Genomic DNA, 24523 nt, shown 5'->3' with positions numbered 1-24523 from the left:
GAGGGTGGACACCCCCCTTTGGAAATCAAAAGTAATGGTATCCCCCCCCCCTTAAAAAATTCCTGGATCCGCTCCTGCTATGAATAATACGGCTATTCTAAAAGCTTGGAATATTCCGACATAAATGAAAGTAAAATGTAAATAATATAAAAATTTGAAAATACATGAGGGTATGAACAGTAACATTTCACCTCAGCATACTTTTCATGAAGCGGGTTCATATTAAAGCATGGGGACACAAACATACGTTTGAAAGACTGTTTAGATATCGGGTTCGACATTTCAGTAGATTCTTGCACAAACTGCATGGCTGAAACTGGGGAAAAAACGAAAACATTCCTGGAAATCGTTTCTCTCGAAGTAGCAGCTTAAGTAAGCAAAAATCTTATGTTAATTTTTTTTAAATTAAATAAACCGAATATCATTTTATACATCTGTAAAAGCTGGTATGCTAGTGACACAGCATAGATAATGATTTATCAACATCTCGACAACGTTCCCGTGGTCACGTGATCAAGGAAGACGCAATCCTATTAAAGCAGCAATGCAGATGAAAACATTTACATCCCCCTCTATTCTTTACTGCTTTTTCTCTCCAGTGAACATGGGCTTTCAAATTTCCTTCTTTTGACATGTTTATTTCCTGCATTTGTAACCACTACCACCTCTCTCTCTCTCTCTCTCTCTCTCTCAATCCACATCTTTTTCCTGCTTTTAAAATACGTTGCCAATTGCGTCTGGAAAATCTGTATGGAATGATAAGTGAATCATGCTGCCACCAGCACCACAATGAACTTGCTGTACTAGTGGCATTATACATGTATTTTGACTTGTGACTTTCAGTCCCCCTACCAGGGAAACCAGAGGGGACTTTAGGTTTACACTCTGTCCATTTGTCAGTCCAGCAAATCAGTTTTCCGCACATTTTCCGACATGATTGCAGATATTCATTTGATATAAATTATTTGATACATCGCTTTACCATGACAAGTTACTGATCAAGTTGGAATTTTATTCTGGTCCATTAATTTTTCACTGTCTTGAGTTATGTCCTTTGGACTTAAAACATGTTGAATTAGAATGTCATATGTGGCTTTTATTATATGGGACGTGGCCTGGTTATTCTTGTGTGAAAACTGTCTATATGTACATGTATGATTATTCATGCACACTATTACACAGGTGACTTGACTTGAAACTAGTAGGGGACATGAATTGCTATGCAATACTTACAAAATGCTTAGTTGTTTTGGTTTTTTTTTTTTTTTATGAATCCTACTAGAAAAGTATGGGTCTTACAAAACTTTTCTTCCGACACAGACGGGACCTATTGGTTAAAGTTTTCAAGAACAAACTGTAGTTAGGGGGGGAAAAAAACAAACCCACGAATATTGAAAGTGTTCAAAATGTCAGGAGGCATTTATTTGTGTAGAATAGATTTTTGTTTTATTTTCTGATTATAGTTATTTTTTAGATTACAATTACCATAATATGCTAACAGTATTGACTAATAATGAGATGATCAATTAATAATAAGTATATTATAAAATCAATGGGTTTACACTTTCCGATTATCGGTTATGAAATCCTGTAGTGAAAAATTGCTGTCAGGTCTGAAACTGATAATTTCATAATAATAATATGGTTTTTTTTAAATATTTCTGAATCATGTTTTCTGTAAAATGTGAGAAAAACAACTACTGATGTGACGTAGTACATATGTTACTGTTTTGTTCCATTAGTATGGCTGAAACAATATGCTACCTTCACGATACAATACGTATTGCAATACTTATGCCACGATTCAATAGTTTCAATACGATACATTTTAGAGAAGAAACCAATAATAACATTGAAGAAAAATTTAATTACGAAGATTCACAGCCACAATTTTAAAAGGAAACGTTTCTAAAACTCCTAACGTTAAGACGCCTATTGACTTTGTAGTTTAACTAATTACATTCATTATTGTTTTTGTCAGACTCGAGGCAAACTACAGTATGAGCGTTATCGGACGCCATTTTAAGTGGTTCCGAAGGTCCGTCGGACATTGGCAAATGTCCGGTAATTTTTGTTTTGGTCCGATCAATATCTGTTGTTGACCGGACCAAGTGTCTGATAAATTTTTCCCCCCAATGAAATATATGCAGATTAGGTGAATTTTCAATTTTTAGCAGCATTCCCAAAATTTATTCTGGTCTTTAATCATTGCAAACAGAAAACATGTTTACATTTAACTCAAATATTTATCAAACAATTCCCCCGAGAGGGTGATAATACAATTGAGCAATATCATGTGAAACTACAGACGTCTTTGAAGCATTTGAATTAGGTAATAAATAACATGTAAATAAAGCATTTAAACTATACTCTGATCAAGAAGTACTTGAACGACATGGGCATGTTTGATTGAACAATTTGAGTTACGTGAATTGCTCGAGTTTAAAAAAAAACGTGTATTTCATAACACTGTTGTTGAACATGGGTTGGAAATGTTTACTCCACTGACGAATCTGAAGTGAAATGCTTGGGTTAATAAAGTACGTCGCCGATGCCATTCCGGGCCAGAAAGTTCAAATTTACATGAAAGCTTCCTGACATTTTCTTAAAATCATGACCCCCGGGGGTAGGGTAGGGCGACAATAGGGTATCAAAGGTTAACATGGGAATATATAGGGATCATCTTTAAAAATCTTCTTCTCAAGAACCACTGGCCAGAAAGTTCAAATTTATATGAAATTTTAAGCTTCCTGATCTAGTGTAAATTCAAGTTTGTCAAAAATATGGTCCCCAAGGGTAGGATGGAGCCACAATAGGGAATTAATTTGCATATAAAATTTTGGTCTGGTAAAATGTGATTTGGTCCAGAAATATATCAACCATTACTGGACCAAATGTCCTGTAAGTACTAGAAGACCTTGGGAAGCACTGCATTTTGTATATCGTTCATGTAAAAATGATAAGCATGATAAGTACAGGTTAAGCCTGATGTATTTTACCGAACCCAATTTTTATGCCCCCCTTTGAAAAAGAGGGGGCATATTGTTTTGCACCTGTCGGTCGGTTGGTCTGTCGGTCGGTCGGTCTGTAGACCATGTGTTGTCCGCTCAATATCTTGAGAACCATTCACTTGATGATAATGATATTTCATATGTGGGTTAGTTATGAGTAGAAGAGGATCCCTATTGTTTTTCAGGTCCAAAGGTCAAGGGTCAATCTACTTTCGACATACGAATGTAATGTCCGCTCAATATCTTGAGAACCCTTTGCTTGAAAGACATCAAACTTGGCACACTGGTACATCCTAAGGAGTAGATGACCCCTATTGATTTTGAGGTCATATGGTCAAAGGTCAAGGGTCAAACTGGGCATAGGAATATACTGACCATTCAATATCTAGAGAACCCTTTGCTTGACAGACATCAAACTTGGTACGCCAGTACATCTTCAGAAGAAGATGACCCCCATCGATTTTGAGGTCAAAGGTCAAGGGTCAAACTGGACATAGGAATATACTGTCCGTCAAATATCTCGAGAACCCTTTGCTTGACAGACATCAAACTTGATACACTGGTACATCTTCAAGAGAAGATGACCCCTATTGATTTTGAGGTCACATGGTCAAAGGTCAAGGGTCAAACTTGACATGGGAATATACTGTCTGCTCAGTATCTTGAGAACCCTTTTCTTGACAGACATCAAACTTGGTACACTGATATGACTTCAGGAGAAGACGACCACTATTGATTTTGAGGTCACATGGTCAAAGGTCAAGGGTCACACTAGACAGGAATGTACTGTCCGTTCAATATTTTGAGAACCCTTCGCTTGACAGACATCAAACTTGGTACACTGGTACATCTTCAAGAGAAAATTACCCCTATTTATTTTGAGGTCACATGTTTAAAGGTCAAGGGTCAAACTGGACATAGGAATATACTGTCCGTTCAATATCTTGAGAACCCTTTGCTTGACAGACATCAAACGTGGTACACTGGTACGTCTTCAGGAGAAGACGACCCCTATTGATTTTCAGATCACATGGTCAAAGGTCAAGGGTCAAACTGGACATTGGAATATACTGTCTGCTCCATATCTTGAGAACCCTTTGCTTGACAGACATTAAACTTGGTACACTGGTACATCTTCAGGAGAAGATGACACCTATTGATTTTGAGGTCGCGTGGTCAAAGGTCAAGGGTTAAACTGTACATAGGAATATACTGTCTGCTCAATATCTTGAGAACCCTTTGCTTGACAGACATCAAACTTGGTACACTGGTACATCTTCAGGAGAAGATGACTACTAATTATTTTAAGGTCACATGGTCAAAAGTCAAGGGACAAATTGGACATAGGAATATACTGTCCGTTCAATATCTTGAGAACCCTTTGCTTGACAGACATCAAACTTGGTACACTGGTACATCTTCAGGAGTTGATGACCCCTATTGATTTTTAGGTCACATGGTCAATCCACTCTTGACATAGGAAGATATTGTCTGCTCAATATTTTGAATTGATGATATTACTCTCAATTAAATGATGTGTGTGTGTATAACCCTTTTCAATTTTGCACCATGGGGGGCATATGTGTTTTACAAACATCTCTTGTTAAAAATGTATCGAACCGAAGCTCGAAACAATGAATCGAACATTGAATGGAGCATATGTAATGAACAATATCAATATTTCGGTGAATCGTTTCAGCCCTATACATTAGGATTGACACTAACATTGAATATATCATGAAATAATTATACTGATGCCTCTATATATAATTTCTATTTTTAAAACCAATTATGTAATCGATATACAAGCAATGGGAAATCAGTTTAGTAGTATTGAAAAGTTCTGAAGTATGGCTGGTGTGGTAGAGTTAGATACATGACCTAAGTGACCGGTAGAGTATCGTGCTGTACCGGTATCACTGCTTTTTCAGCTTTTAATCAAATGCACTGTTACAATGTGAATGTCATGAAAATCCTGTTAGACATATGAACCGTATTCGGCATTTACATTGTATGTCAGACACAACCAGTTTTTATACTGAATGTATTCCAAATGATTTTCAACAACTCTGCACTTGCCAATGGGAACTCTTTAAAGAAACACTGTCAGGGCTCGAAATTAACATATGCCTGTCAGTCTGTGACTGGCAGAGTGACTGATATTTGTTTTAGTCAGTCTGGTGGAACTGGTCAATTTTCTAAAAGGTCACTTATGGAATCTTAAATACACATTTGACATTCCTCTGTAGATATTATATGAACCAGATTAGTAAATATAAATCTCACATTAGTGTTACAATATTGTCTATCAACTTAAATTCCGTTATTATACCCCCCACAACAAGTTGTGGGGGGGTATACTGGAATCGGGTTGTCCGTCTGTCTGTCCGTCCGTCCGTCTGTAGACGCTTTGGTTTCCGGGCTCTAAAGCATTATCCTTTCCACCTACCGTCACCATATCATATATATGGACTACCCATGGGATGAAGATGTTCCCTATCGATTTTGGGGTCAAAAGGTCAAAGGTCAAACGCACTGGACATCGAAGTAGCAATATGGTTTCCGGGCTCTAAAGCGTTATCCTTTCCACCTACAGTCACCATATCTTACATATGGACTACCCATGGGATGAAGATGTTCCCTATCAATTTTGGGGTCAAAAGGTCAAAGGTCACGCGCACCGGACATTGAAGTAGCAATATGGTTTCCGGGCACTAAAGGGTTATCCTTTCCACCTACAGTCACCATATCATACATATGGACTACCCATGGGATGAAGATGTTCCCTATCGATTTTGGGGTCAAAAGGTCAAAGGTCAAGCACACTGGACATTGAAGTAGCAATATGGTTTCCAGGCTCTAAAGCGTTATCCTTTCCACCTACAGTCACCATATCATACATATGGACTACCCATGGGATGAAGATGTTCCCTATTGATTTTGGGGTCAAAAGGTCAAAGGTCACGCACACTGGACATCGAAGTAGCAATATGGTTCGGTTTGTCATGCCATTTGTTTTTTACACTCAGAAAAGAGGTAGTTTATACCTATTACCAACACCCTTTGGGAGATTGGGGTAAGCGGGGGGTATTCTTAGTGAGCATTGCTCACAGTACCTCTTGTTTCATTTTAATAACATGAATGAAATATGTTTATTTATTTCTGAAAAACTCTGATGGACTAGTAAATTTTTCTGTGGACTGGTTGAAATTATACCCTATCAGTCCGGCTGGTGACATAAAAAATTAGTTTCAAGCTCTCTAACACTGTGAATTATAAGATTGAATTTGAGAGAGGTGTATGTTAAGAAACCATTTTCCCCATACTAGTCAAATATGTTTAATATACTTATTTAAATCTATTTACCCTTCAGACAATGGAGGAATTGACAGCAAAACTTGCTGGGAGTTTTAACGTCACGCCAGAGCCAAATAGCACAGCAGCCCAGCATCCAAGATATGCCCAGTACAAGCAAAAAACCACCGTGGATCAGGAGACAAGGCGCAAAAGAATTCTTGAAGAACAGAAAAAGTAAGTCAAATTTTTCTTTTATTATGTCAAGTTGTGTATGTTCAGTGTTTATTGTATTTTTAAACCATGGTGTTGCACTATCTGCAGTTCGAGGCTTGTGAAAATAAGGCCACACTAGTTACTAGTAATTGTAAACACCTCTAGGTAGTCTGGTGAACTAATATGATAATATATAGAATTATGTTCAGGGCTGTCACAACACTTATTATACCCCCACGAACGAAGTTCAGGGGGGTATATAGGAATCACTCTGTTTGTCTGTCTGTCCGTCTGTCTGTGCAGATTTGTGTCCGGGCCATAACTTCTTTGTTCTTTGACATAGGCATACCATATTTGGCACACAGGTGGATCACCATCAGACGATGTGTTGAGTACCTTCATGACCTCTATATGACCTTGACCTCAAGGTCAAAATTAAAGTTTTTTTTACAATGGATCCGTGTCCGGGCCATAACTTCTTCGTTCTTTGACATAGGCATACCATATTTGACACATGAGTGTATCACCATGAGACTATGTGTTGGGTACCTTCATGACCTCCATATGACCTTGACCTCAAGGTCAAAATTAAAGGTTTTTACAATGGATTCGTGTCGGGGCCGTCATGACTTCTTTGTTCTTTAACATAGGCATACCATATTTGACACATGAGTGTATCACCATGAGACGATGTTTCGGGTACCTTCATGACCTCTATATGACCTTGAACTTTGACCTCAAGGTCAAAATTGATTATAGGGTTTTGACATAGTCATACCATAAGACATGGGTGTATCACCATGAGACTATGTGTCATGTACATTCATGACCTCTTTATGACCTTGACCTTTGATCTCAAGGTCAAAATTATAGGTTTATACCATGGATTTGTGTTCGGACTATGTCTTCCATTTTCTTCTACAAAGGCATACCATATTTTTACACTCAGGAAATAGGTAATTTATACCTATTAACAACACCCTTTGGGAGATTGGGGTAAGCGGGGATATTCTTAGTGAGCATTGCTCATAATACCTCTTGTTGGTACAGGGACTTTATTCCTCTAAATTGGGGAAAATCATCATGGAATTGGGGAAGATTAAATACACTTTCTCAGAATTCTCTGTCCACATTGAATTTGTGACAGTATAATAACTTGGAAATTTTGTAACTCTGCCTCCTCATTTTGTTGCACCTGCATTCCTGAATATGCCATCCTTGTTACGTGTTTTAGAGCGGACCTGTTTCCAATAGTACTTTGCATTGTGCGACATTGTTCCTCATGTTGATGAACTCATACCCAGCTCATTGCTAAAATCCTTATTTTACTGAGAAATGACTCATAGATTTCAAATCATGAGTATTTGAATTTGCGAATGTTCCATCGATCAACAACTTTACATGTATTTTAGTAACAGAAAAATAATGAAAGTGAGTAATTTTATTTAGTGAATGATGCTTTACGTGAAATTCGGTGATGATAAATCCACACATATCTCTAGGAATCTACAGTACTGTGAGGTCATTTTATGGGGGACTAAATTTTTATGGGTACCCTATTCCACAAATTTCAAATCACAACAAAATAGCAATTGATATCATCATATGATGTTCACTGCACAGAAACTGTATCCACGAAATTACATCCCAACAAGACTGTAACATCTTGACAATCTTACGAATTTAAATGATTCTGCAGTACTTGTCACAGCTGCTCCTCTCAGTTCCATTACTAATTTAAAGACAGTCACATCCATGTATGTATTCAATCCATTACCATGATTATAATATAAAAAGAAGGTGATCCATTAGTAACTTTGTGACCCATGGAGCTAGAAACTCCCTCAGTTGACAACTTGCAATTTCACAAGACTATACTCACAAATTCTAAAATCATTGGCTTTTTAATATGAGTATGCATGCAACGGTGTTACAACTATTGCACAATGTTTTACAACCATCAATTCACCGTTTATTAAAATATATAAATCAAAAGCCTTGTGTTCATTGATAATATTAAACCCTTCTCCTGTTTAGTCACTGTTTTGAAGACCAATGGGTGGAATTTGATTTTCTTAGAGGAACACAATCATCATCACTGCCTTAAATTTGTCTAACTTCCCATAAATTTATCTGCCACCTTTGATCATTCAAGATCTGAATGTAATTTTGACGTATGCCATTGATTTAAAAATGGTAAGCAAAAATATTTGTAACCAATGAAACTAAAAACTGAAATCAGGATGGGGATGAATTTTGTTTTTGATGATCAAAACAAAAATCAACTAGCAAATTTTTGCGAGTTACTGAATTTTTATTGCCCCTTTGAAAAAGAAGGGGCATATTGTTTTGCACCTGTTGGTTGGTATATCGGTCTGTAGACCCAATGTCCGCTCAGTATCTATTATTAAAAGAAAATTGGCCTTTGCTTGACAGTTGGTACAGTGGTTGCCGCTTGAGAGTAGATGACCCCTGTTGTTTTTCAGGTCACAAGGTCAAGGGTCAAACAGGATATAGCAAGATATTTTCTGCTCATTATGTTGAGAACCATTTCCTTGACAGTCATCAAACTTGGTACACTGGTACCCCTTAAAGAGTAGATGGCACTGATTGGTTTTTAGGTCACAAGGTCATGATTCGAATGTTTGAATGGTTATTTGGAAATGTCTGTTCAGTATCTCGAGAAATCAGCCTTATCATTTTGGTAGCTCCTGACTAGTAAATAACTCATATTTTTCACTATCACTTTAACCATTCTTAATGATGAGAATATCCGGCCTTTTCAATATTGTCACACAGCGGGTATATATATGTTTCTAAAATATTTCTTGTTAGCTCTCAGTTGAGATATTCCAACTTCTATGTTGCAAGCTTTTCATAGGGAATTTTGAACCCTGCTTTGGGTGATGGTCCATTTGATAAGCAGTACAATAATACATGTACTGTACGTGTTGCAGACAGCGCTTCGACTTCCTGAAGCATGTGCGGAACTTGACAGAAGATGCCTGGGACAACACTGATGCTGAATCTGTCGCCTCCAACGACTCTATGGATGTGTCGTTTGAAGGTGACAAGGTCAAACTAAGGCGACCAGGAAAATACTACAAAAATCAGGTGACTGCTTTAATGATATCAGAATTTTTGAAATACATATTGATTCTGTTTGATATTTTATCTGGCAGCAAGGCAACTTCTGTCAGAGAAGATAGAAATCTGTCAGATGTTTTTCTTGTCGATATGTAATATAGCATGTTTTATCATGATTATGTAAAGGACACAGTCTGAAGACACCAATAAAGGTCGTTCACTTTAATTATAATTCTGAGAACTCATACGTAAATGTTTCAGCTTAATATCTATTTTATCTCTCAGTTTCTACCTTTCTCTTAAGAAACTTATGTAAGATACTTTCATTCTTATCAGACTTGGTGTCTGTGTCATATTCTGAATTGTCCCATAGGGATCTGGGTTAGAATAGGTCCTCAGTACCCTTGCTTGTCGTAAGAGGCGACTAAATGGGGTGGTTCTTTGGATGAGAACATGAAAACTGAGGCCCAGTGTCAAAGCAGGTGTGGCACGATAAAGATCCCTCCCTGCTCAAAGGTCATAAGCACTGAACATAGACCTAAATTTTGCAGCCCTTCACCGGCAATGGTGACGTCCCCATATGAGTGAAATATTCTCGAGAGGGAAGTTAAACAATATACAACCAACCAACATATTCTGAATCAAGATCTCTGTCATATATCATCAGATTCAGTGTGAGAAAGTAATGACATGTCAACACGGACAGTGCCATCTGTTTCAATGTGACCAGCCGTTCTTTCAGTGTACATTGATATAGTTATGGACAGTGTCATGTACACAACATCACAAGCATGTACACAACATCACAAGCATGTACACAACATCTGACACAAGCATGTACTCTATGACTGTCTTTGTCGGTTATGTTTATTGCTGTTTACCAGGGGTCACAGGGGGGATAAAACAAAGTTGTACCCTGAAATAATTCCAGAGTGATATATCGTATGCTCTTCGTTCTGAATAACATCATTTTCAGTTCTAACTTATAGAGTAAACCTTCTTTTCCCCATTCCTGAATTGAATGCCATTAAAGTGGAAAAGTGGTCATGGAATGGGTGTACTAGCCGTGTTGATTCAACTACCCATCCAGATACACGTAAATCAGTGATAGACTCTTAGAGCACCTGATGGATATAGTCACTGTGGGGTCTCCTGTCTGATGGATATAGTAACTGTGGGGTCTCCTGTCTGATGGATATAGTAACTGTGGGGTCTCCTGTCTGATGGATATAGTCACTGTGGGGTCTCCTGTCTGATGGATATAGTCACTGTGGGGTCTCCTGTCTGATGGATATAGTAACTGTGGGGTCTCCTGTCTGATGGATTTAGTCACTGTGGGGTCTCCTGTCTGATGGATTTAGTCACTGTGGGGTCTCCTGTCTGATGGATATAGTCACTGTGGGGTCTCCTGTCTGATGGATATAGTCACTGTGGGGTCCTTTCTGATGGATATAGTCACTGTGGGGTCTCCTGTCTGATGGATATAGTAACTGTGGGGTCTCCTGTCTGATGGATTTAGTCACTGTGGGGTCCTTTCTGATGGATATTGTCATTGTGGGGTCCTTTCTGATGGATATTGTCACTGTGGGGTCCTTTCTGATGGATATTGTCACTGTGGGGTCCTTTCTGACTTGTCAGTTTTCTAGTTGCATTATAGATTTGGATTCTGTAAATATATCTTTCTAATTTGCTCTTTGAAAAATGTCACTGCTAGATGGAGATTATTATATCTAAAAGTTCAGGATATCAGCACATGCGATCTTCATTACTTTACAGAGATGGGTTGCTTTTTGCCCCTGTATCGAAGATTAGAGGGAATATATTTTGTCCTGTCTCTTTGTCTGTCTTTGAAACTTAATAGCCTTGCTTGATGAGTGATAGGGCTCTCATATTTCATATTTTGTGTATTTCTTTTAACAAGCCTTTCTTGTGGTACCAAAGTTTTTGACCTTGTGACCTTGGACGTAACTGAGGTAATATCTCCTAAACTGTGTAAGGTAGGGTTTTCATATTTTGTATATTCAATTGATTCCTCATGTCAAGACTGATCATTGACCTTGTGGTTTGACCCAATGTTTAAAACTTTAACTGAAACTTTAACCTTGCTCATAACTTTGGAATGATGAGTGATATGGCTGACATATTTCTTATGTGCTTTCCTTGTGATGAGGCCTTTCTTTTGGTACCAAAGTTTTTGACCATGACCTTGGAGGTTGACCTGCTTTTAATAAAAACTAACCTTGATAGTATCTCCTGAACTACAGTGACCCCACCGTTATAACGCCAGCATTTGTACCTCGGCAATTTTGGCATTATAACGGGGGTGGCATTATATCGGGGGAGGGGGTATGTGTACAGCTGTCATAAGAAATCGAACAAATTTTATCTACTACATCGTGCTTTGAATGCCTGGATAATCCCAAAGTCCAGTGGTTGTAAATGACTTGTAATGGTAGGGGTATATTTAATGACTTCCAGTTTTTGTTTTATGTCCAACACGCTTAGACTTTGGTGTGTCCGCCATACTCAGATTTAAAAAACAATACGGCATATTTGAACTCAGTAGATTATAATTTACGTAACTTTTTATCTGCTCCAAACATTGATACCTTGAAGACGAATGGCGAATAATTGCTTAAGCCTGCTCACTGAAATTTTCTGCCGTTGATTGGCGATAATTAGCGGGGGTGATTATAATGGAAATTGACCAAATCGTACCTGTAAATAGGTTGGCGGATGGCGTTATAACAGAGTGTTACATAGCGAGGAAAACAGGACTTTGAACTTTTTTGGCAATATACAGGGGTGACATTATAATGGGGGGCAATATAGCGGGGGATCACTGTATATCAAGAAGGTTTTCATATTTTATATATAGATTCCTTCTGACAAGATCTTTTCAGTTGATTCTTTGTTGCCACCAAATTAAGGCATGATGTATCACAATCACATGTAGTAATTGCCTTGACCAGATGGAAAAGTTAATTTAGTTACTTGCTGATTTAACTAACGGATGGGACAAGGATATAGTCATTTTGGGGTAAAAAAAAATCCAAGGTCGGGTCAACAAAAAACTGATAAAAAGTTTTGGATCTTTAACTGATTTTCCTTTCTTAAATACTACCTAAAGTATTGAAACTTTGGACACTGACTTTTGGTGTTATGGAAATGGCCCCTATCAATTTTAGGGTCAAAGAGTCACAGGTCATTTTAAAAAAAAAAAAAATTACCCCCAAATGAATGGGCGTTTACCGTCTTAGTCTGAATTTACTCTGTGAAAATGAAAACCATTTGTGCTCCATGTAAATAGAAGTCCTGTTAGGAGAGCTTTATTGTAGTACTGCATTTTGAAATTCACCTTCATTTTTTGCAGATTATGTATTCTGAGTGGCTTGTTGAAAAACCAGCAGATTTTGAAGAAGAATGGGTGTCAGTGATCTGCCCATGGGGAAAGAGAAATCTGGTGGTAGCATGCAGGGTATGTTGTGTAGAATTGTTGTTTTATGTGCTCAAAATTATTTTAGAATAAAAGCCTGTTTGATTGTTTGATAGTGTAAAATGTATATATGATAAAAAGGTGAAACATTTGGTTTTTATTAACAGGGAAGAACTCATGCTTATGCTAAAAATGGGAGTCGAGTGAATTCATTTTCATCCCATTTACCTGGTGGTAATTACGGTCAAAAGGGGAGAACTAAAGCAGGTAGGAACTGACTCTAAACTTCTAGATTCTTTGTTTAACAATTATTGACACTTTTTCTTATATACCAGTATCTGTTTCAACAGTTTGTATGTAGGTTGCAATTTTTGGAAAGGAAGTATGAACTATAAATAGAACTGTTTGAAACATTTCAGACAGTGTGATTTTGGACTGCATCTTCGATGAGAATGAAGGAATTTTCTATGTACTAGACATCATGTGTTGGCAGAATCATCCTGTTTATGACTGTGAGGTATTGAATTGTGAAAATTTCAGATAAAATTACCATTAACAGCTGTGTGCATGCTCCTTTTTTCAGATCTTGATAGCTTGATGCATGTTTTTTTATCCTCTCGTAATTCATTGCGAGCGGGAATATAGTAATGGGATTGTTCGTTCGTGTGAGTGTGTGTGTGTGTATGTATTTGTGTAATGCTGAGCTTGTAGACACTCTACAGTCCACATTTTTTTGGTCAACTGATTTGTTACTTCACAGAAAGCTGTTATCAAGAGAGGAAAAACCCTTTATAATTTTGAGGTCAAAAAGTCATGGTCACTACAGGACTTAATAGAAAAAGCTTGTAGACGCTGATACTTCACAGTAATATTTAGCTTTGTTATCAAGAGAAAAAGAACCCTTTTGATTTTGGTTCAAATGTCAAGGTCACTACGGGACATCATAGTAAAAGCTTATAGACACTCTGCAGGCCACATTGTAACTCAACTGATTTGATATTTCACATGTAGCATTGTTATCAAGGGAGGAAGAACCCTGTTGAGTTTAGGATACAAAGGTCAAGGTCACTATGAGACTAGAAAAAGCATGTAGACACTCATTGCGAAGCATGTTCAAATGATCCCTATTAGGGAAATGTCCTCCTTATCTGGGAAATTAATTAGGTTGTGCATTAAATGCATGTGGTGTAAATTGTAGTTAGTAAATTGAATGTGTGTGGAAGTGATACTTCACCCCATGTCCCTGCAAGTACTTGGTATTCATGATTGATAATGATTGTTATCAATGATAAAGGCATTTTTGAAGTTAGTATAGAAAATCACTTTAAGACATGCCACAAAATTGTGAGTGGATGGTAATTTCTTCCCTGTATAATAATATGCTTTATGTTAATTGATTTAATTGGATGATGGTTGTAAACATTATGAAACTTTTTTTTTTTTATAATTAATTTTTAATACATGCAATTCATAAGCATTTTAAACTAGATCTGCTCTAGCTGAGAGCTGAGTTTACTTTGTTTTCTAAGTGATGAAACAAAATATTACACATTCAGAAATTGCTTGTTTCTGTCTTTTGTCAAATTACAAGTAAATTATACCTTCTTATGGGAATATTACCCAGAAAGCATGAGTGTCATGTTTATAGGTACATGTCACTTTCAGCTTTAAAAAAATGTGTTGCATCATGTAGTAATAATAAATCGCAATAGTCGCCGTGCTGAGTTTCCTTTTTTTCGAACTCATTAACATTTTCTGTGGTTGAGTAGATGATCAGTTTTCTTGAATCTCCTGTATTTAGAATTTAATTGAATTATAAAGAGTACAAACTATATGAATTAATGCAGTGATTTGGGTTAATTTTTCTTTATTAACAGACAGAATTCCGATTTTTTTGGTTGACAAGTAAATTCCAGGAGGTTCCAGAAATTATGGAAAAATCACCAAATAATCCGGTATGTATACAGTCCAAGGTTGTGTTTGTGATTTATCATTTTTGGATATTGATAGAAGTTTCTGTTTGACTAAACTAGCAAAGGTGACAAATTAGTGACTTGAAATGTATTTGTTCATTATCAAAAATTACATAGATCCAGGACAGTATTAATCATGTTAATGATTCAGAAATACATGATATCACTTTTATATTTTTAGTACAAATTCATTCCTCTTCCTAACTTCCCATGTACCAAAGAATCCATTTCAACTGCAGTCAACACAGCCACATTTAAGGCAAGTAATATATCTGGAGGAATTCAAATTTTTCATACATAAAGCATATAACAATATTGGTTAAAAAAAAGATTGACCCTAAGTCGGCTGTTATCTTTTCAACAGGTGGATGGAATTTTATTTTTCCATAAGAGAACACACTACAATTTTGGATCCACTCCCCTTGTGGTTTGGTTAAAACCTTATATGCTCCTGGAGATTTTAGGAATTGAAGTCTCAGAAACACTGTTGGCAGAGCGACCAGACAACTATTCAAATTATGCTGCACATCTCGAGCATGTGGCAGAAGAGAAGAAGAAACGAGAGGAAGAGAGACGCAAGAAAGGAAAAACTCCTCCCAAAGGCAGGGGTGGTGGAGGGGGCGACTGGAAGGAGAGAAAGAAAAAAGGTGATAAATCTCAAGGATGGGTTGGAAATGGTGCCCAGAAGATGGACATACCGCAGAGCACTCAGCCAGAGAGAGACCCGTACTCCAAGCGATCATATGGACAAGATTTCAGAATGGATGTGAGTGTTGATGTTGATGAGGATGATGAATCATCTCATGATACCATGGCAACCATTCCTGAATAGTCATCATTCGCTCAAACTCTTCTAGAAACCAGTGAATTTTGTTTGCCAATTCATAAGACTCCCAACAAGGTCAAAGGTCAAAAGTGACAAGGGTCAAGCAGCATTTTTCCGTCCTGCATCTGAGGTCATGTAAAGGTCATATAGGAAAGACAGAACTAAAAGAATAAAGAACTTAATAACCTTTTACTTCAGTACATTAATCCTCAGGCATTAGGCGTGCAATGGAGATGGGTTGATTTATAAAAAGTCATTGGACAACGCACGACATGTATGTACCTGTATTCATCACTGTGTTGGATGTTTACTGTCAGTACGATGACACTGAGGAGTGCTTATCTGTTTTGTAAGAATTATGGGTACCCACCCTGGGTAACTGAATTAAACGGTGAAGTGAGTTGTAGATAGATCTTGCAGTATTCTTTCATGTGTGTCAGTTAAATAATGAATTGAACATATATTCATGAAAACAAGTTAATGCATTGATTGAAAATTTAACAGCATTCTTTTGTGTGAAGCTAACGGTTGATTTTGAAACTGCAGTAGTAAAAAAAAATTATACATTTAGTGATATTGAATTGGTTTGGGGAAATTTTTCTGTAAAGATGGAAAAAATCGATAGTGACCATTAAGTTTCGTAGTGTAATGATTCCTGAAATAGGAATAGTTTGAGATTTTACTTTCCAAAAAATTGAATGTTTGAAATCTATTGCAAGATCAAATCAACAACTTGGCTTACATATGAGCATCACGTGTCACTTCATGCATACTTCATTGATATTGAAACTGATGTTTTACTGGAACATTATCTGGAAGGGATGCTCATATGTTCACTTCAAGCTTGTACTACAAACATACAATGTTTTATGAAATAAAAAGTGTCTGGGTTCTGGGTTTTATTTTACAAAGAGGAAAGTTGGAGTGAAACATTCATGTACACACACATCTATCTAAGTGTAGTAAGACTAAGTGCTTGCTGGCATTATGATTCTATCTATTTCTGAACAATTCACTCATTTACATGAACACAGCAAAAACTAAAGTTTAATTTTGAAAATACTTTAGATATAGGTTTATAATGTCCGAGTACCTCTCCATTCCTTAATAATGGAGCCAAGGCCCCTTTGGGGCTGAGGTCTATTGCATTCAAGGAATGGAGAGGTACTCGAACATTGACCGACTTAAAATCCACCACAGTTTAAATCCAACGAATTGTAAATCGTATTGGAAATCTTTTTTCAATGAATTATAAAAATACTATTAAATATCAGAATTATGTATAATACTAGTATAGAGTTTTGTCGTATAACACAATCAGTCCTCAGTTTCTACGTTTCATGTGAAAGGTCTTTAAGTTCAACTCCCATCTGTGCCTGTAGGTTTTCATTTGAAAATTATTCATTACATTTTGGTAGAACTTAAAAACTACATAGTGACTGAGAGGGATTAGGGGGAACTCGTTCATAAAAAAATCTTGCTTAACTCAACAGAACATCAATAAGTAGTTGTTTAAAACTCCATTCCTGAAAAATAATGGAGCGTTCAAACAAAAGAATGATGTCATAGGTGGATTTTAACTGTTCCCAGAAAAAATCTTGATAATGAAGTTGGTTTTGCATGAATTGCAGTAAATTTACAAAGTTGTGAATTAAAGCATAGCAGGGAGGTGCTCTAATGTGAGGAGTACACATACACATTATGCCAAGCAGAAGATGCCTATTGTTTCTCAAGGTCAAAGTCATAGTATCACTTTTTACCTCTGAAATTTGCTGTCAACTACAAAATTGCGGGGCATTTAGTAACTTGCCTGTACATCTTATTGTGAAAGAGTACATGCACCATTCTAGACTTGTATCGTCAATGAAGGAAGGAAGATTATTATGTTCTGGAAATCAGGTTGAGGTCATGGTTTGTAAATGTTCAGGATGATGCTGACAGTGTCTGTTTGATGTTTACTGACTAGGGATTCCTGCTAAAATTTTATTTTTAATTGATACTTTAATCTCTTTATATTGTGGTAGTGTTTTTAAAAGTTTATTAGGAGTAAAATCTATGAAACGAATGAATTTTCAGTAATTGCAATTTGCACCTGGGAGACTCATATAATATATAATAATAATAATAAAGCCTTTATTTATCCAGGATTAACACTAGTTTTCAATATGGTCCTGCATATAACATACATACAGACAGATATTAGTAAAATAAACACAGATTAAAAGAAGTAGAATACATATAAATTTAAGAAATAATTATTATGATGGAACAAAATGAAGCTTAAAAAGTATGGTAATAATCTCCAAGATAATTTCTCTTAAAATACTCAACACTTGTTGAGTTTCTTATATTTTCACTCAAAGCATTCCACATTGTGCTTTTTGAGCACTCTTAGCATAAGTTAAAATACTTTCATTGTATTTAGTTTTATTTGAATGTTTAGCTGATGTTTTCTGAGTGGTTGACTGATATCCCAGGGAATTTTGAGACGGAGTGGTATGCAATTATCTGTCCTACTGGAAAACGTCAACTTGTAATGGCTTGCGAGGTATGGTATAATGATTTAACAATAGTTGTTCATTTGTATTTATAGTTTCTATATGCCTGTCACTGGACAGGACATTTTATGGTATGGCGTCCCGTCTTTCTGGACCTTATAGTCAAAATACAAAATGAACTGTAAGTTCCATGATCTTACAACGTGGTACATTTGATCACCATGATGAGAGGAAGATGCCTATTGTTTATCAAGGTCCTAGTATCATTTAAAAACTTAGTATGCAGAATACAGATCGAACTATTGGGGCTAGGGCAGTCATACTTGGTACACATACTCCTCATGCCAAGTCGAGGACGCCTTTTTTTTCGTCAAGGTCAGGGTCGTAGTATCGCCTTGTAGACAGGTTACAGACTGAACCGTTGGGGTTAGGGCCGTCAAACTTGGTACACATACACCTTATGCCAAGCAGAAGATGCCTGTTGTTACAACTTGGTACATTGGTAGCCTGGATAAATAAAGGCTATTATTATTATTATTGTTTCTCAAGGTCATAGTATCACTTAGTAAAAAAAACCTTGTTTTCATTACGGATTTGGATATTGCCCTGAAATTTAGTCACAAGTTTCCTCTCGAAGGAATACAAGTTCAGCTTGCATTCCAGCAGGATTATTGCACCACATTTTCACTAGGGATTTTGGTCCGCTCCTATAATTTTATTATATATATAGATGTAGCTACATTAGCTTTTACCACCATGCAAGAAATACCATCTAAAAGTTTTCAAATTCCCTTGTTTAGTATTTTCATAGCTAATATTTCACCGTAGATGCAGCAACTTTCCAAAAAATCTGTCAAAGGCATTACCGTAGGGTTCATGTAGGTTTTATGTTACTTTACTTCGCGGACATCAATTTCTCTTTATGCAAACAATGTACACTGTGCAAGAATCACAACTTGTACTCGTTTGGTGGTGCTTTTAAGAATTATGTATTGACTTGTGATGAAGTGTAATGCTTATTTGAATTATTATACATACTTTCACTGTATATTTACATCATCATTACCAGGGAGAGACAATAAGCCAGTCTAAGAATGGAATCTTGGTGAGGTGTTTCCGATCCCTTCTTCCCGGAGGCTTTCCTTACGACACGGCACACAAAGGTACGATTCACAGCTATGTTTAATTCCTGTTGTTTTATGAGACTATAAACGTGCGAGTTTTAGATTTCAGCTGTTAGAATTCAAAAACAGAAGATCTCTTCTGTGCTTAAAACTCATAGTACAGCACATGGGTACCAGTTTCAAGTTTATCCAGTTGTGTTCAACTAAATACTACCTTGTATTGTGGATTTGGCTATTGTTTAAATGTACATGTACGCTATGTTACATTATGAGCTATTTAAATGTACATGTACGCTACATGTATATGTTACATTATGAGCTATTGTTTAAATGTACATGTATGCTATATGTTACATTATGAGCTATTGTTTAAATGTACATGTACGCTATATGTTACATTATGAGCTATTGTTTAAATGTACATGTATGCTATATGTTACATTATGAGCTATTGTTTAAATGTACATGTACGCTATATGTTACATTATGAGCTATTGTTTAAATGTACATGTACGCTATATGTTACATTATGAGCTCTTGTTTAAATGTACATGTACGCTATATGTTACATTATGAGCTATTGTTTAAATGTACATGTACGCTATATGTTACATTATGAGCTGCCATTATATCTCTCTTCCCAGATTTGTGCATAGTGGATACGATCTTCAATAAACAAACAGAGACCTACTACATCATGGACTGCATGGCCTGGAATTCACAGTATCTGACACAGTGCGAGGTACTGATGTCATATTGTTTTAATTCGGATCATTGAATATACCTTATAATGGGTATTTTCTGCAGTTGTCCAGTTTTTGCCGATAGGAAGAATCCGCAAAATTTACAATTACAAAATATTGATACACACAGGTATAATGCAACTGCAGAAATTGGAAATGAATATAATTTTCTACCATTTTGGGATCAAATCAGAAAATTTCCAAAGAAAATACATGTTCTATGAAAAGCATTATGTAGATCTACAGGAACTACTAATTTGTAACTTTTACGTGGACTAATTGGGGGCTTCTTGTGCTGGTATTGTTTGTAGATCTACAGGAACTACTAATTTGTAACTTTTACGTGGACTAATTGGGGGCTTCTTGTGCTGGTATTGTTTGTAGATCTACAGGAACTACTAATTTGTAACTTTTAATTAATTGGGGGCTTCTTGTGCTGGTATTGTTTGGTTATGTAGGTTCAAGGGAAGGAGTTCAATTTTATTTCCTTAATGAAAATGAAGCAATTATATTAAAAATGAGAAAATTGATTGATAAAGCTAATGGATGATGAGGATTTGAAATTTTATGTGGTGGATCTTGGAGGGGTTGGGTTACCACCTCTAGAGATATGTTTCACAAACCAATTTTTAGTTAAGTACTTCAAACTTTCTCTCTAGAGACTGCATTTGATGTACATGTATTGCAGGGAAACATTTCTAAAAATAACAACTTAAAATGTAGGTGTTTTAGAGGATGAAAAAACCATGACACATCATAATGAAACAATCTTTATTGCCTTTCTTTTCCAAGGCTGATTTTCGTATGTACTGGTTGGAGGAACAACTTGCACAGATTAGAAACATAAGCAGAGTCTCGCGCAATAATCAGGTAAGGAAACATAAATTAATGAAATAAACACCTCCACTTGTAGATGTGAAATCACAGGTTTTGTAGTTCTTTCAAGTGAATCTTAATACATACACTGTACATGTATATGCACGGGGTAATATACAGTATATTTACATTATAATGAACAAATTAGAACATTAATGAAAATTTTGACTTCCTGATTAATCTGAATAAGCAAGATCACAGAAATAACACCTTTAGAATACAAGTGATTTACAGCATTTATGTTGGATTAAATTCAAAGGGACTTATTTAAGAGAAGTGATATAAAAGAGAAGTGTTGCGTTTCTTGGTATAAATTCACAGGAATGTTTTGTGAAGAATGTTTATTCTACAAAATCAAAGAAACTTTAAAGTCCAAGGAAATGTTTACAATAAAACACAATTAAATGACAGTATGGCCAACTGTATAATTATCAAAATAAAACACTATAATTACATGTAAGATCGATAGCGAAAGGGTTTTTATACGCCCGTCTTAGGATGGTACGTATTATGGTATATGGCCTTCATGTCCGTCCGTCTGTTAGCTTTTTCGTGTCCGACCCGTAACTTAAATACTACAAGGCCTAGAATCATCAAACTTTGTCTGTAGATACATCTTGGGTAGAAGGTGTGTCGCACATTAAAACCAGGTCACTGTGACTTTTCATTAAGAAGATATGGCCATATATGGCAAAAACTTGTCCGTCTGTTAGCTTTTTCGTGTCCGACCCGTAACTTAAATACTACAAGGCCTAGAATCATCAAACTTTGTCTGTAGATACATCTTGGGTAGAAGGTGTGTCGCACATTAAAACCAGGTCACTGTGACTTTTCATTAAGAAGATATGGCCATATATGGCAAAAACTTGTCCGGCTCATAACTTGAAAACTATTAGACCTAGAATCACCAAAATTGGTCAACTAATGCATCTTAGGTAGAAGGTGTGTCGCATCCTACTTTAAGGTCACTGTTACATTTAATTAAGGTGATATAAAAAAAAATGTTTTAATGGGTACAATCTATACTGTTAACAATATGTGACGGGTGTATCATGTGCCGTGGCGGTGCACTTTATTTTTTCTTCAGTTGGTACCTTTTGTGCAGATAGGAAATACATGTAATTGTTTCATGTAGTGAGGCATATGAAGTGTACAATGGTTCCTTATGGGCTTAATTGTGTATGAATTCTGCTCTTTTTTTGACAGCATCCTTTTCATCTACTGAAGCGCATTCCATGCACAACACAAGCATTAACAGAAGAGCTCGTGAAAGTGGATTACGATGTGAGTATTATTCTTTTCGAATGATTTATCACAAATGGTAGTAAAAGTTCATATTTAATGGAAATGGTGACAGATCAGAGTAAAAATAGATTTCTTGATAATTAATGCAGGTAGATGGAATTTTGTTCTACAAAAAGGCCTCGGCTTACACTTCTGGAGAAAATGACGATGTCTTATGGACCAAGCCGTACATGCTTCCAGAAATCTTTCCTGACATCATTGTGCCATCCCACCTAATGAAGAGGAAACCCCCAGAATTCAACTACCAAAAACACCTTGAGAAAATTGCTAATCAGAAGAAAAAGGAGGAGGGGCGGCCAAAGTCACAAAGGAAACAGAGAACATTTAATATAGAAAAACTGGTGGACGATATCAGTCGCATTTATATCTCTCAGCAGAAGAAGGCAGGGGTTGCACTAACACCAGAGGAAGTTCAGATTTCGAAATGTCTCAATCAGGCATCGCAGATTCTCCCAGGTCGACCAGGAAAGGGCAGGGGTAGAAATGTAGGAGATTATGTCGCTTTAAACCAAAGGAGGGGGAAAGGCCATACTCAGAGCCTGGGAGATTACAATGCCCTAAAACAGAGAGAAAACATCACATATTACGGGGACGATTTCTCCTATGACGTCTATTGTAGTTCTAGTTACTATGGTGATTATTGTTACTATGGTGATGAGGTTTACCATGGTGATGAGGTTTACCGTGGTGATAAGGTTTACCATGGTGATGAGGTTTACCATGGAGGTGATAATTATAGGGGAAACAGTCATTATCCCCCGTCGTGTTCAGGGTGGGGATTTGAGGATCACAACAGACAGAGGAACTCCCCACCTAAAGGAAGAGGAAGGGGTTTATTAGGAGTCAAACCTATGAATGCATATTCTCAAACTCTCAAAGCATTCAAAAAGTGAACAAATGAACACGTCTTCACAAACTGTTACAAGCATTATGTATTTGAACATTTTATCCATTTAGTTGTTGAAAATACCAGTATTGTTTAAAATACTTTTACTTTCAACAATTTTGTTTTGAATTTTGATGTACCTACAAAGGGAGACAACAAACCTACTTTTGTAATTTCATTATTGTTTAATTAAACTTTTTTAATTTAATCATTTAATTCACTCAAGACATGAACCCTACTAGAGCAATGTGGAATCAACTGGTGCATGTTTATATATATACATATATATATATAGAGAGAGAGAGAGAGAGAGAGGGAGGAGAGAGAGAATTCCCACTTTGTTTGACAAACAAGCTCATACATGTCCTTGTCACAAAGGTTGCTTGTAACCAGGCAGTGTGTTATAACCTTGAGCATCAGTCATTTGGCCATGAAGGTCACTAATGAAACAAGGAGATATTTGTTCAGGTCACAACCTTGTAATGGCGAGATACTCCAAGCTCATACTTAATCAGCATAAAGATTGTTCATGACCATGTCCATTACCATAGTCTTTTGGACAGTTATCAGTGGACAAAGTTATCAGTATAGGTCCTATACCCTAACTTGGAAAAAGGTTAGGAGCTCAAACTTGGCACAAACGTAGCTTTTGACCAGACAGCATGTCTTATCCCTGAACCAGTTTCATTCAAAGGTCGATTTATGTCCAGGTATTGAAGCAAACACATTATATGGTAAAGTCCAAGCTTGCTGGTAAAAATGGGTGGACGTATTTCTCTCGGACTGTAACTATGTATTGGGAGACATTGGAGTCCCATATTTGGTATTGTTTATCAAAGACTCTCAACCAAGGTCATTTGGCAAAGATGAAGGTGATGGAGAAGGTCAAAATTTTTGTCTTAAAGCTGACATGAATTTATAAATATGCACACATTTCTCATCTTATCCACCATATTCTTTCAGGTAGCCTAATTTACTCTACCCGTATATACCCCAAATTTGATTGTCACACCTGAGTGATTTTCTAGTTGGACTCGACCAGTGCACATCTCCGATAGCAATGTATAGGGAATGAGAAATAAATAAAATCACGTTTTGAAACGCGAATTGCTCAAAATGTATATTGTACATTAGTGAAACATTCTGAAAGTTTAGATAATTTAGATCAAAATGCGAAAAAAAACAACTTTTCTTGCATGCTTGCTAGTGCATGCAAGTATTTGCAGTTTATTATGAAATAAATGCGGA

The 24523-nt window shown here is 36.5% G+C and overlaps 1 protein-coding gene across 2 annotated transcripts; it reads left to right on the top strand.

Moving 5' to 3' along the window:
• Positions 1–242: 242 nt before the first annotated feature.
• Positions 243–23483, top strand: LOC125650888 (uncharacterized). Of its 2 annotated transcripts, none has more exons than XM_048879459.2 (15): positions 243–372; positions 6385–6542; positions 9479–9635; positions 12982–13086; positions 13212–13311; positions 13464–13561; positions 14922–14999; positions 15199–15276; positions 15382–15783; positions 18287–18391; positions 19411–19504; positions 20110–20207; positions 21001–21078; positions 22291–22368; positions 22479–23483. In XM_048879459.2, the coding sequence occupies exons 2-15, from the start codon at positions 6388–6390 to the stop codon at positions 23280–23282; spliced, it is 2430 nt and encodes an 809-aa protein (XP_048735416.2). In that variant the 5' UTR covers positions 243–372; positions 6385–6387; the 3' UTR covers positions 23283–23483. The 2 variants fall into 2 exon arrangements, with proteins under 2 accessions (XP_048735416.2, XP_056022741.1); XM_056166766.1 differs by lacking the exon at positions 243–372 and adding an exon at positions 3815–5216.
• The last annotated feature ends 1040 nt before the right edge of the window (positions 23484–24523 follow it).

Source organism: Ostrea edulis, chromosome 5 (genome assembly GCF_947568905.1).
Source record: "Ostrea edulis chromosome 5, xbOstEdul1.1, whole genome shotgun sequence".
NCBI classification, from domain to species: Eukaryota; Metazoa; Mollusca; class Bivalvia; order Ostreida; family Ostreidae; genus Ostrea; species Ostrea edulis.
This window is presented reverse-complemented; position numbering and strand designations above follow the sequence as displayed.

What these genes read in the sequence shown, in the direction of transcription:
- LOC125650888 (XM_048879459.2), top strand. Translation starts at nt 6,388, where the DNA reads ATGGAGGAATTGACAGCAAAACTTGCTGGGAGTTTTAACGTCACGCCA. An exon ending in TCAACACAGCCACATTTAAG is followed by an intron (nt 15,277 to 15,381) that starts GCAAGTAATATA and finishes TCTTTTCAACAG; the next exon opens with GTGGATGGAATTTTATTTTT. An exon ending in TCGTGAAAGTGGATTACGAT is followed by an intron (nt 22,369 to 22,478) that starts GTGAGTATTATT and finishes TAATTAATGCAG; the next exon opens with GTAGATGGAATTTTGTTCTA.